The sequence below is a fragment of the Brachyistius frenatus genome, unplaced genomic scaffold, assembly GCF_029030835.1.
Source record: "Brachyistius frenatus isolate BFR_SWC_R1_liver_20210118 unplaced genomic scaffold, ASM2903083v1 Contig_266, whole genome shotgun sequence".
In the NCBI taxonomy this organism is placed as follows: domain Eukaryota; kingdom Metazoa; phylum Chordata; class Actinopteri; family Embiotocidae; genus Brachyistius; species Brachyistius frenatus.
Window position 1 is genome coordinate 104,367 of NW_027210865.1, and position 15,603 is coordinate 119,969.

Consider the following 15,603-nt stretch of genomic DNA (forward strand, 5'->3'; position numbering starts at 1 on the left):
AAATTAACAATATGGGAAAAAAGATCAAACTAGAGAAAGGTGCTGGATTTAAATTTCGGCTCCCTCTTTACTTTACTGATAAGGGTCCTCCCCCGATTCCTTCAGGATTCCCTTCCTGCTGTTCCTCCCTGGGGGCCTCATTTGGTTGACCCCTTAGCTGGGCAACTCAAATGCCCAGGCGAATTAGAAAAGGACCCTGCTGCCATTCTTTGTTCCTGCCGGGGGCGGGAGGGGGTGGGCGGGTGGGCGCTATGCGTCTTAAGACGGGGGTTGCAGATCACGACCTGTAGAGGTTTAGACGACCTTTGATCCTTGCGGCCGATATCACAAAGGGAGCTTTATCCCACCTCCCCTTCGTCCCTGTGAGGTCCGGTTCACCCTGTGACCTCCCAGAAAACACCAGAAGAAAAGCCAGATACAACTCGGGGGTGGGGTGGGTGGAGTGGAGTGGGTGGAGTGGGGTGGGGTGGAGTGGAGTGGAGTGGGGTGAGGCAAAAAGGAAAAATATGTATTTAGCCCAAATTCTGTGTTGTTAATCCCCCAAAAATTAATTTAATACATTTGCATTTCAGTGCCTGTATTTATCTCGGTAATGAAATAAAAAAAAATGATTGCACACTTTCTGTTAAGGCTGATTATCTAATACGTTATTCAGCCCTGATTTCCATGGTCACTCATAGTATGGTGGGATACGACACTTTGAATGGAAAAAAAACAGCTTCAAATGTTGTGTTCTCACATGATTATAAATCTTTGAATCCACATCTGGAATAAGAGGTGTGACCCAGTCCAGCAGGAAGTTGAGTCGTTTTGTGCAGTGTGACCAGTGACTTCCTATTCCTGCCACATGTTTCCTTTTCTCCTCCAAATGAGCCACCACGTGACAACTGAGCAGGTGTTTCTGAATTGACTGTTCAGGAAGATGTTACAAATATAGTGCCGTTACTTTTAATGTTTCCTGGTCCCTTGCATCCTATTTCTGGGGGTCCTCTTTGTCCCATCTGAGTAATAAAACAGCAGTTAATGGTGTGTTTGAGCCTTTAGAAATCCCCGTCCTTTGTGCACGGTGAAAGTTAATTGTGTACATTTGTAGCACGGCTCTTTCCGTTTTACTGTTGCAATTGGTATTTGTTGAATTTCAGCTTTGTCTCTCTTACTTTTTCTGATTGTCCCAAAGTCCACTGGGTGTTGTGCCACATCACTAAGACCACATCCCTGTGTTTCGTGTCCCCAGCTAAGCATGGAGAAGGTCCAGGCCATGGCAGAGCAGGTGGAGATCAAGGCTAAGGTGGTGCAGACTGAGGTGAAGGCCCTTGTCCAGAGACACAAAACAACGCTGGAGGAGAGGGAGAGTGAGCTTCTGTGGAAGGTGAGTTACGACCTTTTATTTTGTGTTAGTCTCACCGGACAGTTTTAGTTTTCTGTGAGCGTTTCACTCAGTTAGACAAAATTAGTCAACAACGATCAGGACTTACACGCTACTGCTAATGATATACCCTCTAGACACAAGTCATGAATATTACAATGTATTTGCTAAATGTATTACTGCCTGAGACAGAACAGATCTTCACATAATGAAACTTTGTGAAGGCTGGGCGTTATGGCTGCGTATCAAACTTTGATACTTGGATGGCACCAACCAAATAGTTTTGATAAATGCTTTGACATCTGGTACCAAATTTAAAAATCCAGGCTACATCCATACCAACGCGTAACTTCTGTCTCGTTTAGTCAAGCGTAAAATCACTCGGTTTCAACTAGGATAGTAAATCGTGAAGTGGAACGCCTTATTTAACTTTTTTAAACTGATTTGTGGCTACACACCTGTCTGAGATGTGCACTGCAGTAACTGGGGAGTGGGAGCTTGTCTGTGTGCAGCCAGCTAACTAGTGTCTACCAATAGCATGTGAGGCGTTTAGGGAACATCTGTAAATTGAAGCTGAAGAAGACAACTGGCGTTACATCTAAACTAAAGATTTGTACCATACGATGTAATGTAATTTTCTTTTTGTTAAAATGCATTTAATAAAATTACAACAAAAAAAAGAATTGTTGAGAAAACCAGCACCGGTATTGAAAAGTTTTGATTGGACCAGTTTAAGATGGAGACAATACGAATGTGTGCTTTTAGCAAATGGTGCACCTCTCAGGATTAGTGACTTGTTTATACTGTTAACTTGGCAGTTTGGTCCAAAGGCTGCACTTCAGGAACTTACTGCAACCCTAACCCAGAGAGGGAGAGGCTTTTCTGAACAAAAGAAAGTGTACATAGTGCATGTACAGCAGATATAACCCAAACCTGATATGAGGCATATTTGATATTCTGGCCTGACTGGTAATTTAGCCCTCTTATTTCTACTCGCCTCTTCACTGCAGGTTCAATGACACTGTAAAAAGTAGTGTGAGTGTGAGTGTGAGTGTGTGCGTGTGCGTGTGCGTGCACAGGTGCAGGTCAAAGGTTCCCAAAGAAGGTTTCCACTTACCATGTTCCCTCTTTAATCCTGTTTACACTGCGACAAGGTAAAACCCTTCATGTCTATCCTGATAAAGTCATTACAGTCGGCCATAACACACACACACACACACACACACACACACACACACACACACACACACACACACACACACACACACACACACACACACACACACACACACACACCGATTTTCTACCAGTTTTCTATGTTTTGTGACTGCCGGACTGCCACTCATGTTTCATGAATGCAGAAGCTTTGTCTCTTATATGTAACTATGTGATTAGAAGTGAGGATGTGTTGCAGTGCTCTCTTTGGGTCCAAGTTCTGTTTACATGTCTGATAACTACTTTGAGCAGTAACGTTAAGGATTATTAACGTGACTGATAAGATTGTCATGGTTTTCATAGAGCTGGTAGGAGGCAGTCTGTTTGGTGATGAAGGGCTGCTCTGTTATTTGTTAGAATAGAAGTAGTTGTTATTATATTACTAAATATATTACTTCCATCCTCTCAAACAGATATTTGCTGTTTTTCTCCGTTTTACATTCGAAGCAAGATGTCATGTTGGGCTCGGGGGAATTGCTCGCTGCATTTGTCTCTATTTCCCTGACCTGCAATTGAAAGATGTATTAATTTAAAATCCCCTTCCAGTTTTTAAATCATGTTAACTTGTCCGTATGGTATTTATTATGTGTTTGAAATAAGCAGTCAGCATCATGGCCAAACATTTCTGTTTTGGAAAGTTTCAGTCTCACAAACACAGACTCAGACAGCCAGGGTTTCATCCATCACGTACCTGAGGAACCAAGCCATCAACTGAAGGGTGGAGCTTTCCATATCATAGCAAGGAAGTGGTGGAGCGCTGGGTGGAGATAGAGGCGGAGGCTATTCCCACGTTGGATCTGCATGTGTTGAATGAAGGCAAAGGTGTAAGGCCACATCTAAGGCCCTTTAAGGCATCTGTAGAAACCGGTATAATTCATGAGGCCTGTTCTCCGGTATATAGGTTTGGTTATTTAAGCCCAATAACATTGTTGAGCTGCACTATTACACTGCACATTTTTGACCTGCCGCCTTCTGCACTTTGCTTCGGCTCCTCTGCTGTTGAGTTGAGGAAAGCTTGCATGCTGAGCTGAACAACTTCTGAGTCATACCACAATGAAAATGACTCGGCTAGCGTTTCCTGTACTGTTAGCCACAGGTGACCGCCATCTGTGGCGACAAGAGTGTCAGGAAAGCAGAAACTGAATCCAGGAAGGTGCCCGCAGTGACTCAGCATTGTATCGGGTACTAGAGAGGGATTCATGGCTCGGAGATGACAGCAAAAGCTCTATAACATGACTAACGGGTAAATCGTGACACTTTTCTTAGCGAGAGTCTGTTGTAAATGCTAATTTGTGAATATGTAGGCCAGGAGTTGTGCTTTCATAAGCAGTAAGAACTTTGAAGTAGTGTTTTTTGCTCTGTAACTCTGAAATACAAGCCAACTCAGCCCTTTTCCCTTTCACTGTGTTCTTCAGCTGAGGAACTAAAACGAGTTGTCCGTCCAAGCCTAACTCCAGTCTTTGTCCTCACTGACTATAAAGTGTAACTCTAGTCTCACAGATGCAAATCACTGTTTCACTTGTGCCAAGGAATAACAAAAGATCCCTCTGTTTAGGAGTCTTTGTTTCTTTCAGAGTCCCACCCTACTATCAAAACTCCCTTTGACGACAGAGTCAGTCTGTCTATTGTGTTTTAGTCTTTTTGTTAGTGAGAGCCCAATCTCTGCTTCTCAGGTTCTACCGCCTCCTTTAACGCCCTACACTCACTGACTATACAGAAACTTGATCTGATCTTCTCACAGCACAAATGTGTTATGGTTAACTGATCTTTTTTTTTTTTTTTTACTATTAGATGAATAATTCAACTTCGTGGCACTGAAGTTGGTCTTTTTTTTCAGTCATTTAGCCTCAACCCTGGTGACTTTTTGAATCGTGAGCTTTGTTTCTTTCTTCGTCTCTTTTGTATTGTTTAAGCAATAAGAGAGAAACAAAGTCACTTACAATATAAGAAGAAACGTAAACAACAACCCAAGTTGCTTAAACAAATCAAATATGCATAAATACATTTTATGAACATTACATTACAGTTAAACTTGTAAATATGTAAGATTATTTTAACTGAAGTCATAATCTGATTTCTGCCCAAAGAAAGACACAAATAATCTGGAGCAAGAGCAAAACTCATCAGTGTCTTCCAGTTGTAAAATAAACTCTCCAGAAACACTTACTAATGTTTATTACACAAAGAAAGTATGATTTAAGTAATAAAAGGAGTGAATCTACTCCTCTCTAAGGTATCGGCTTTGTGTCACCTTTAAATCTATTTTATAATATTAGTGGATGTTTCGTGTTTCCGTTACTGCAACTCAACTTCTCTTCATTTACCCTCTTCTAGACTAATCACTAGTGACACACTGAAACACAGTCGTAATTGGCGTGAAGGCATTACAACTATCTGCATGTCAAAGACAACTCTTTCCCCTCGTCCAGACTTGGTGTGGGCCGCACAGTGCTGCCATCTACAGGGCAGACTTGCTGTGTCCAGTTTGTGGTAACAGGCTGGAGGAGACTTGATGTCTGAGTTATTGTGAGCTCAATTTGTACTTTGAATAAAGTGGGAAGGGAGGTTGCAAATGCAGGCAACCATACACCACAAATATATTAACTGTAGTCTAAACTGGGGCAGCCATTACAACTTGCTGTTGATTCAAGCTCAGTCATTTTCAGCTTTATTTTATGGTAAAGCTTTTTATAGTATTGTGGACACAAAACAAAGAATGTACTAAAACTGTGTGTGTTTTCGGTTCCATCTTTGCCTTTGCCGTTGGAATATCCTAATTTTTAATTCTAGATCAATAAAGAGTTCACCGTCACGTGGTGATTCTGCCAGCCGCTGAACAAAATCCCCTCGAGTGATAGTAAACTGTGGTTGTCCTCCAACTCAGGTCATATTCTGTGTCTCCTTGCAGGTGGAGAAGATCCGTCAGATGAAAGCCAAGTCTCTGTACCTCCAGGTGGAGAAGCTGCACCAGAGTCTGACCAAGCTGGACAGCACCATCGCTGCTGTGAGCCAGGTGCTGGATGAGGGCCACCACCTGGACGTGCTGCTGGCCAGGGAGCGAATGCTCACCCAGATCCATGAACTCAAGGCCCTGCGGGGCCTGCTGCAGCCGCAGGAGGACGACCGCTTCATGTTCACGCCTCCAGACCAGGTCGGCACCGGAACCGAGAAGATCGTAAACTAGTTGGCTTGTTGACATTAACTGCTGTGTTAAGTTTACAAATGGCCTTTAAGACAAGGCAGCTGAACTTGTTCCATCGTATGTTCCCACAGGCTCTGTGCATCGGCATCCAGTCTATGGGCCTGATCAGCAGCGGCGCCTTCGCCCCGGTCACCAAAGCCCAAGGAGATGGTCTGAAAACTGCTGTTCGTGGGAAGCCCGCCTCCTTCACTGTGATGGGATACAATCACGACGGCGAGCCACGTCTCTCCGGGGGCGACACGGTGTCTGCAATACTCATGTCGGTCACAGATAGTAACATGTCTGCAGCGGAGGTCACAGACCACCAGAACGGCTCGTACACCGTCACCTACCTGCCCAAATGCGAGGGGGAGCACCTGGTGTCCGTGCTGGTGTGTAACCTGCACATCCAGGGCAGCCCTTTCAAAGTGATGGTGAAGTCGGGGCGGAGCTACGGCTCGCTCGGCTCCCAGGTGTCGTCCTTCGCGTGTGAGGGGGAGGGCGACGGTCAGCTGTGTCGTCCCTGGGGCATCAGCGTCGACAAGGAGGGATACGTGGTGGTGGCTGATCGCAGCAACAACCGCGTACAGGTAGAGCACCAACTTCAGTCTTTGTCTCTGTGCAGTCCCTCCGTGGCAGATAGTACAGCCGCCGAGTCAGTCAATACAAACCATACTTCTCTCTAACGGGGCAGAAGTTAGTTCAACTTCATGGATAATTAATATAAACCATTAGGTGCAAAGAAAGCGACCTTATTTTCAGAAATCAAGATTGAACAACACCGTCTCTTGTTCTGCCCTCAACTTCAGGATGCCTCACCTCAGACAGACCAAAGACCACTGAAGAAAACTTTGCTTAAGTTGCATTAAGAGGACCTTTAATTGTTCACCTATTATACAACCGTCAGTTAATCAGTCAGCAACTTTATGACGTTGACGAAACCTTAATGCGGCACTAAAGTCTTCCTACTTATCATAGACACTGATGCCTCATCAGTTTAAGAGGGGTTTTTTGTGATCAAATAAAAAAAATGGAAAAACTAAAAGTAGGTCTTAATTTAAAAGAACAATCAATAAATAGTAGGTTTACAATATCAGGAACTCGTGTGCTTCAGTGGTACTTAACGTGTAATCCTCAGTTAGCTCAGTTTATATCTCCGTGTGTGAAGCTAGCGAGATAAACAGTTTGGAGCATTGTGTAAAACACGAAACAAAAATACAGCTGAGTTTGACTCGTGCATTTAGCAGCCAGGTTGTCAAGGAGAGACGATAAAAAAAAAAAAATGTTTTCCTTCAGATATTCAAGCCCAGCGGTGCCTTCCACCATAAGTTTGGATCTCTGGGTTCCCGGCCCGGTCAGTTCGATCGTCCAGCTGGGATAGCATGTGACAGTCAGAGACGACTCGTTGTGGCTGATAAGGACAATCACCGTGTGCAGGTATGAAAACCCACCTCATCAACACGGCAGCTAAAACTCCCATTATGTCCATTAGAAAGTCCAAAAAAAAAAGCCACAAGAAAGTTGCCTAGAAAAATCCATGTAAGCTAGAGGACCTGACAAACGTTGGCTTCTGAAAAGTGCTACACATTTGTAAACACATCGCTCCTCAATGCTTTACTCTCCTTCTGCTTCACATGTAAACATGTCGGGCTCTAAGACGTTTGCTTCGTCTGACAGGTGTTTACTTTTGAGGGCCAGTTCATGCTGAAGTTTGGGGAAAAGGGTACCAAGAATGGACAGTTCAACTATCCCTGGGATGTGGCAGTCAACTCTGAGGGTAAGATCCTGGTCTCCGACACCAGGAACCACCGCGTGCAGCTCTTCAACCCCGATGGTTCTTTCGTCAACAAGTACGGCTTCGAAGGGTCCCTGTGGAAACACTTTGACTCTCCCAGAGGAGTGGCCTTTAACCACGAAGACCACCTGGTGGTGACCGACTTCAACAACCACCGGCTCCTGGTCATCCAGCCGGACTGCCAGTCGGCTCGCTTCCTGGGCTCGGAGGGCACGGGGAACGGGCAGTTCCTGCGTCCGCAGGGCGTCGCCGTGGACCAGGAGAACCGCATCGTCGTGGCGGACTCCCGCAACCACCGGGTCCAAGTGTTCGAGCCCAACGGAAACTTCTTATGCAAATTTGGCACACAGGGGAGCGCCTTCGGACAGATGGATCGGCCCTCCGGTGTGGCTGTGATGCCCGACGGAGTCATTGTGGTCGTTGACTTTGGAAATAATCGCATCCTCAAGTTCTAAAAAAAAACAAAAAACAAGAATGAATGAAAAAAAAAAAAAAAAAAAAAAGAAAAAAAAAAGTGTCTAATTTTTGCATTCTCTCCCTCCGTTTGCCTTCGATGCAGTTTTTCCAGTGGAGGAAATGGAGGAGAGAGAATGAATCAGCAGAAAGGAGGAGAGCTCAGAGACGATTAGGAGCACGCTGAAATGAAGGGAAATTAAAACTATAGATTTTTTTTTTTTTTTTTTTTTTCCCACTTTCATCGCTACTCTCCAAATCAGATATCTGTGGTATACACAACAAAGGGGACCTCTACAAATTGATAATCAGTAGAAAAAGAGCCACATTTCCCTTCCTGTGTCTCAGCTGCTCTGCATCCTCTCTGTCAGCTCTCCTTACATCTCAGGGAATTTCTCACCTCTTGAAATCTTGTGCCCTCTGCTCCATACCTACCTCATTTAGCTCTTTATGAATGTACTCATAGTCACTGAGCAGAGGTTTTAGTCCGTGAAGTTTTACAAAGAAGAAAAGTCTACCTCTATCCTTTGTTATTTAAGAGAGACAAGAAAAAAAGAATAGACGCTTCAGTTGATATTTGCACAGAATTAATGGGATTCTTTCTGTGCATTTTGAAATATGAGTTAAAGTGAACCTCCTGAATGTTGCTGACAAAACTCAGACCGCTGTAGAGGCCTCATGGTTTATTCTCATTAGAAGGCTTCGCTCAGAGAGGAAACTTGGGTACAGTTGTGTCCTTTCATGTTTTTAAGCTGGTTAGTTGTTGTTTTTTTTGTTTTAGTTTTTTTTTTCGCCAGCGCATCGACCCTCGTCTCTGTGGCTCCGTGGACTTTGACGTGTCATGATAGCCTAAAGAAGACTGTGAAGCGATGCCAAACTTGATAGAATCAAAATTAGCTCAGGTCACCGTAGTAGGACTGGTCTCAGATTCACTACTTTTCAGCCTATTCCTCAAGCTTTTCTAGGGTAATGCGGATTTGAGGAAATTATCGAGAAGTACAAATATAAAAGTTCAGGATATCAGTTCCGCAATGATCCCTGAAATGATGAGCCCAGTAATGAAACTATCCAAATTATGTGCTCGACCCCCATCACCCACCTATCGCGTCTCATAAGACTGGATAAAGAATTTCTGCCATTACTATACAGTCAGTTCCAGATCAATATGCAAGGAGAGCAGTGTCCTCTCCAAACAAGAGGACTCACCAAAGGATTTTGGAGTCAAATCTTCCAAGATCTGGATATCTGGATCTATTAGTAATCTTTAACGTAGAGATTTAATCATCAAATCGAATCGCGCCTTTTTGACGAGGCATGCTGTGTGACAAAAGCCTCAATAGACGCCTGATTTGGCCGTGCAGGGGACATTTAATGACATCAGTTTAAAGGCTTAACATTACAATCCTTTGGACGTAGCTTGTGGTTAAAAGCCACTCCCCTTTTGGCTCCTGAGGCCCGAGGATTCATGATAAGTGGGCGCCATCAAGAAGCCCCGCCCTATTTATTGATGCTCAGAGTTGAGACGCCTCCAGATTGAGCGCGAGTAGACCGATTCCCTCTAAAGACGGAGGTCTACGAGAGCAACTTCTAGATTCAACCAAAGTTAGAATTTCTGCACAACGGCCAACTGTAGATTTGGCAATTCAAGATGATAAAAATCCCTTTTAAGACATTTTCCTGAATAATCATTGTGAAGTCTAAAGTTCATAAAAGTCATAGCGCTGTCTGTGTTAGGCTTTTAGGAATATAAGTGATGTTGGGTCCCCATTTGTTGTGCATGAGTGCTTTCACTGCCCGCTAAAGGACTTTTGGCCGTGCGAGTGAATTTTCGATGCTTTTCGTAGAGACGTTTGTGTAGAGAACAGAGGATACCTGCACCAAAGAGAAACCCCCCTCCCCCCATTGCCATTTATCGCCTCAGCTCATCGAACGACGCTCCACCGTTTACCGATATCAGACGGCCCGTCGACTCCAAGTAGCTTCTCAGATTAGCCTCGCTTGTATCCCCGACTAACTTCCGTAGAAAGCGATAGATACTAATTGTTTGTGGTGAAAGCGCTGCGGGGTTTTGAATCAATCTGGTTCAACCTGTGTCCCACTGGAAGCACTAGACAATTAAGGTTCTGCGAGCCACTTCCTCAGCCCGGCGAAGAACCTTGAGACCGATGAAAACCCTCACCGACTGGCTCTCACTTCTGAGGCGAGTGTCGTCTGCACATGAACGGAATTTTACATCCTCACATCTCAGATATCCAGTAACCTCAGTGCTCATTTTGGTTGTCTTTTTATTTTATTTAATTTTTTTTTATTTTTTCTTTCTGTCAAACCTCCTTTCTTACCTCATCTCCGTAATACCTCAAGTATGTCACTCAGCTACTGCACATCTAAACATTCAAATACCTCAACTTCATTCTGAATACCTCATTTTTACTCTTTTTTTGTTTTTGTTTTTGTTTACCTCATCGGATATTTATACCTCACAAATATACCTCATTCTTTGACTCTTCTCGTGTCACAGTACAGTTCATGTCCCGTTGCTCTTGGACCAAAGATCACAGTACTGCTTCGACTTGAAACGGCTCTTGGTTTGTTGGGCCGACTGTAACTTGCCTGGTAAATTATGCCTTCTTTTTTTTTGTTTTTTTTGTTGTTTGTTTTGTTTATCAACCAAGAAACCAAATATTTCAGAGGAAAGCATCGTGCCAAAATGATCTGTGAGAGTCTCGTGCCAAACGGGGTTGGCATTCGGACCGCGCTGCTGCAGACTGACAACTGTCACTGGACCATTGTATCGTGTTGAAATCAGAGCGCCCCGAGGATAAGGCCTCCCCCTCTGATTTGGATGCACTGAAGAGGGCTGGGCCCCATTTATCTTTACCTCATCATCATGATGATGATGATGATGATGATGTACATGCAGATTCCACTTTGTTACTGTGCGCCCGGGGGTGAGGGGAAGAGGAAAACAGCCTCTTTATAAAGAGTTAAGAACTTCACATGTCCGCCTTTGAATTCACACGAGTTCCCTCTAATTTCAGCACAAACTTCCTCGTCTTTGTAGAGTGGATTTCAGGATGCTTGACGCTGGTTGCTGAGGACGGTCGACACCAGTCTGAACTCTTACCTTTCTGACCGGTGTAAACAAACACGTCAGAGGATCGCGCTTCTTAATGTGCGGCAGCAGGCCGGTTGGTTATGGAAGTGGAGCTGTGGGCCGGTTTCAGTCCGCTCACCTGCTGCTTCGACCTCAACGCAGAGTTTCAACCAACAACATTGTTTTTGCTTTTCAGTATTACTCTACGAAATGTTCATTCATGTTGCATCAGGTTGTTCCCCCCCCCCCTTCTTCTTCTTCTTCTTTTTAAATTTTTTTTTTTTTTAATGTTTGAATTAAGATTGCAGAATTCTATCTTTAAGATCCTTAGGTCTTCACTCTTAAAGAGGAAGAAATGTATTTTAAACATTTATTTGTCTTTTCATTTTTTTTGCATGCTTTGAAAAGTCCTTGTATTATAATGATGTCTCCCAGATAGGTGTTGAAAAACTCAGATGGGGTGGGTAGCTGATTATTGGGATGGTTTTACCAAAATGTATTCCCAAAGACGTGTACGTGTGTGTGTGTGTGTTAGGATTTGCGTTGGATGGAATTAACCTTTGACCTTTGCGATTGTATTTCCTGTTCTCTCGAGGCTCCGCGGAGCGCAAAACCTGTTCAGCCAGCTACGTTTTATTTTTTATTTTTCCTGAGAAACAACCGAGGCGGCGTCTTCTGTGAAAGGCAGGCGGCCCTCAGCGATTAGTGTTTCATTTTCTTTAGCTCCCTCTGATATCCATGATAAGCGTAGGATTATTAACATACTGTCCTGTAAACTGCAGGAAGTTGTGTAAGCTTCCTGCTGAGCGTAGATTTTCCTTTTCAAACGATGATGAAACCACAAGGCGGCCATTTTGTGTCAGCCCTACTATTGGGAACTCGGCAGCTAGGTTTCTAAAGCACAAACTAGAAATCATCTCCTCGCATCCAGGAAGTGTGGTGGTGATCGGTTGACTGCACTCCTGCTCAGCGGGATTTGTCAATTTATATTATTTCATTTTTAGTTTATTTTTTAAAATCGGGGCCCTGTGTTGTTGTTGTTGTTGTTTTTTTAAATGGTTTCATTTGTCCACCATTTTACAACTTTACAAGAGAGAGAGAGAGAGCGAGAAAAAAAGCAAAGCTGCACAAGATGACGTGCAAGGTCATAGACCTCCTTTTAAATGATTGTATACACTAAAAGAAGGTTGGAAAATTTAGAAAGGAAAAAAAACTCAGGTAGTTCTCTGCAGCCGCCGCTGCAGGTGTCTCATTGAAACGTGTCCCATAGTGATGATGTAGTGACTTCTCCCTCCCCGTTATGACCTCTCAGTACTAGTCTGATTCTTTCGTGTGTCCCATTTACATATATTATGAAACAAATTATTTCTCAATCTGAAAAAAAAAAGGAAAAAAAAATCATGCTTTTGATTAGTTTCCCTGATTCCTCCTCTTTTTTTTTTTTTCCTTTTAGTTGTTTTTTTTTGTGCTAAGTTTAGTTTTTCCTTTTGACAGACAGTACAAATACTTCACACCACTTGAAGCCCGTCGGCCCTTTTAGAATGTATTTTGTGAAGAAAAGGGTTGAGTGGGATCTTGTTGATGCTCGTTCGCCGCCGCCAGCTGCTGGTGGCGTCACAAGACGGAGCGGAGGCCGCAGGAAACCTCGGAGCCGCCGACGCTGAACGCTGCGCAGCGGCAACGCTTTGAGAGTTGGCCGCGGCGGAGCCTTCGGCGTCGTGTTTTGTTTGTAAAGCAGCTTCGACATCAGCCGGGACGGGACGGGAGGCGGCCGTCTTGTCCCGAGCTCCGTTGGGTTTCTTCTGTTGCGTCCTGCTCTCCCGGCGGCCGGCTGTGTGTGTGTGCGAAGCGGCCGTTGTGTTTGTGCGCTGCATCTGTGTAGTCTGAGAAGAAACCCACTGAATGTATCCTCACAGTCCGAGAGGCGGGCGAGCCGGCTGAGTTTAGGTGGTGCTGATGGTGCTTCTTCATCCATGTGTGTGTGTGTGGTTTATCAGTCAAACCTCCTGTGTGAGAGTGTGTGTGTGTGTCTGTGTGTGTGTGTCTGTCTCTGTATGTGTGTGTGTGTGTCTGTCTGTCTGTCTGTGTGTGTGTCTGTGTGTGTGTGTGTGTGTGTGTGTGTGTGTTGTGTGTGTGTCTGTCTGTCTGTGTCTTTATGTATGTCTCTGTCTGTGTGTGTCTGTCTCTGTGTATGTGTGTCTGTCTGTATGTGTGTGTGTGTGTGTGTGTGTGTGTGTGTGTGTGTGTGTGTGTGTGTGTGTGTGTGTGTGTGTCTGTCTTTGTGTGTGTCTGTGTGTCTGTCTTTGTGTGTGTGTGTGTGTGTGTGTGTGTGTGTGTCTGTCTGTGTCTTTATGTATGTCTCTGTCTGTGTGTGTGTGTCTGTCTGTATGTGTGTGTGTCTGTCTGTGTGTGTGTGTGTGTGTGTGTGTGTGTGTGTGTCTTTGTGTGTGTGTGTGTGTGTCTGTCTGTGTGTGTCTTTGTGTGTGTGTGTGTGTGTGTCTGTCTGTGTGTGTGTGTGTGTGTTTCTTTGTGTGTGTGTGTGTGTGTGTGTCTGTCGGTCTGTGTCTTTATGTATGTCTCTGTCTGTGTGTGTCTGTCTCTGTGTGTGTGTGTCTGTCTGTATCTGTGTGTCTGTCTGTCTGTTTGTCTGTGTGTGTGTGTGTGTGTGTGTGTGTGTGTGTGTGTGTGTCTGTCTGTCTGTCTGTGTGTGTGTGTCTTTATGTGTGTCTGTCTTTGTGTGTGTCTGTGTGTGTCTGTCTGTGTGTGTGTGTGTGTGTGTGTGTGTGTGTGTGTGTGTGTGTGTGTGTGTGTGTGTGTGTGTGTGTGTGTGTGTGTGTGTGTGTGTGTGTGTGTGTGTGTTTGTCAGCACACCTTCCCACCCTCTTTAACACACTCTCACATTGTGCTGGATGGAAGTGCAGATGTCAGGTCTTCAGTCTAAATAAGACACAGGAGACTCTAATATATTGGCCACCTGCTGCTCGCTCTGTACTCTGCGGACTTTAAACATTTCCAGTGCTGTTTTTTTTGGGGTTGTTTTTTTGTTTACACTTAAATAAAGTTGTATTTCTTTGACTTCAAATCCTGCGACTCTTTCTTTGCTCTAATCGTTCACAAACACCACTTTATTATTAGCGCTGCTGACTTCACGATGACTTTGTGGTTTTGAACACTGCTGTTCACACACTGTATATATGCAGCCACGCAAATAACGTGGGCAGGAACCTTCACTTAAAGATGTACAAGTCCTCTCTCTCTATTTATTCTACAGTTTGTTGTACAACAGTAACATCAGACAATAGTCTTGTAATTGTTCCCGGTGTAGAGGAAACAATATGACAGAGTCAGGGCACCATTAAGGGAGGACACATTTTCATATTCATATTATAAAAATGTAGAAACACAAACAGGCAAACATTTCAACTCAATTCTTGACATATTCTGTAATAACCAATTAGCGCCTCACTTTTAGTTTTTTTCTGGCACAGTTTGAGTTCTCTGAATTGACTCTGAACAGCCAAACCTGCAGGAGGTTGAGAAACGCTCCTCGTAGCTGGGTTGGACATTCACTGCTTTCACTGGGGGAAGGAAGTGAATACCTCTTTCCTTTTCATCGGTAACACTTGGCTTTGCCGCGAATGCTACTGTAAATATCCTCTGCTGATTCACAACACTGGCGCAGAGCTTACTGGAGCAGTTCGGGACCAAATTGTTCTCCTGAATGCTGCAGAAAAGATGAATTAAACACTGCGTGCAAATACTCGGGTTTAGGTTTTACTCGGATAATATTTCCAACTTTTCTGGGCTTCATCACTTAAACAGCACACAAAGGATGGAAACGTTTCCAGAGTAGACACACTGCAATTAAAACCCATCCAAGAATTTCAATAACATTCAGATAAATCATTCTTATCTCAGTGTGAATAAAAATCTATTTTAGAAATATTGTTTGAGAAAAAAAAATTTGTTTAAGGTTTCATAAATCTGACTATTTATTTTAGAGCAAGAACTGCCTTCTAATTTGAACCTTCATTGCTGTAGGACTGAACAAGGTGACCTCTACAAATTGAACACGTGCATCATGAGCTGCTGTCTAGCGCCCCCTGGTGGAAATAAAAGGAAGAAAGGTATTTTGGGTTTTCTCTTGGGTGGCCATCACAGAGGTCAAAGGTCAGCTCTGAGCCCGAAACTATTCAGCTTCTTTCTCAACTTTATGTCAGCTTGGTACTTGGTATCTGTATCTTCAGTCTTTAACCCAGAAGAATAGTAAGAGTGTGCATGTAGGTGGAGGAGTGACAGAATGGGTGGATATGTTTGCTTAGCCTGCTTGGTCAACTGTAAAACAGTGAGAGGTGCACAGATGCTCTATTCTGGCTGTTCGTGAGAAAAGTGCGGTTTGATGCTGGATTTGACTGTTGTTGGTTTCAAGAAGACAACTATAGAAAGATGTTAAGTTGTAGCTGCTCAGTGATACCTCACATCATCTTTCTTTCTTTGTT

The 15,603-nt window shown here is 43.9% G+C and overlaps 1 protein-coding gene across 1 annotated transcript in view; it reads left to right on the top strand.

Annotated features, from left to right (window-relative positions):
* Positions 1-11,336, top strand: part of trim71 (tripartite motif containing 71, E3 ubiquitin protein ligase) — a 29,561-nt gene extending 18,225 nt beyond the window's left edge. Inside the window, exons 3-7 of the mRNA XM_069721511.1 lie at positions 1,235-1,369; positions 5,490-5,732; positions 5,855-6,352; positions 7,059-7,199; positions 7,440-11,336. Coding sequence (XP_069577612.1) covers positions 1,235-1,369; positions 5,490-5,732; positions 5,855-6,352; positions 7,059-7,199; positions 7,440-8,012 — 1,590 coding nt within the window. The 3' untranslated portion in view covers positions 8,013-11,336. The remainder of the gene's footprint in view (positions 1-1,234; positions 1,370-5,489; positions 5,733-5,854; positions 6,353-7,058; positions 7,200-7,439) is intronic.
* The last annotated feature ends 4,267 nt before the right edge of the window (positions 11,337-15,603 follow it).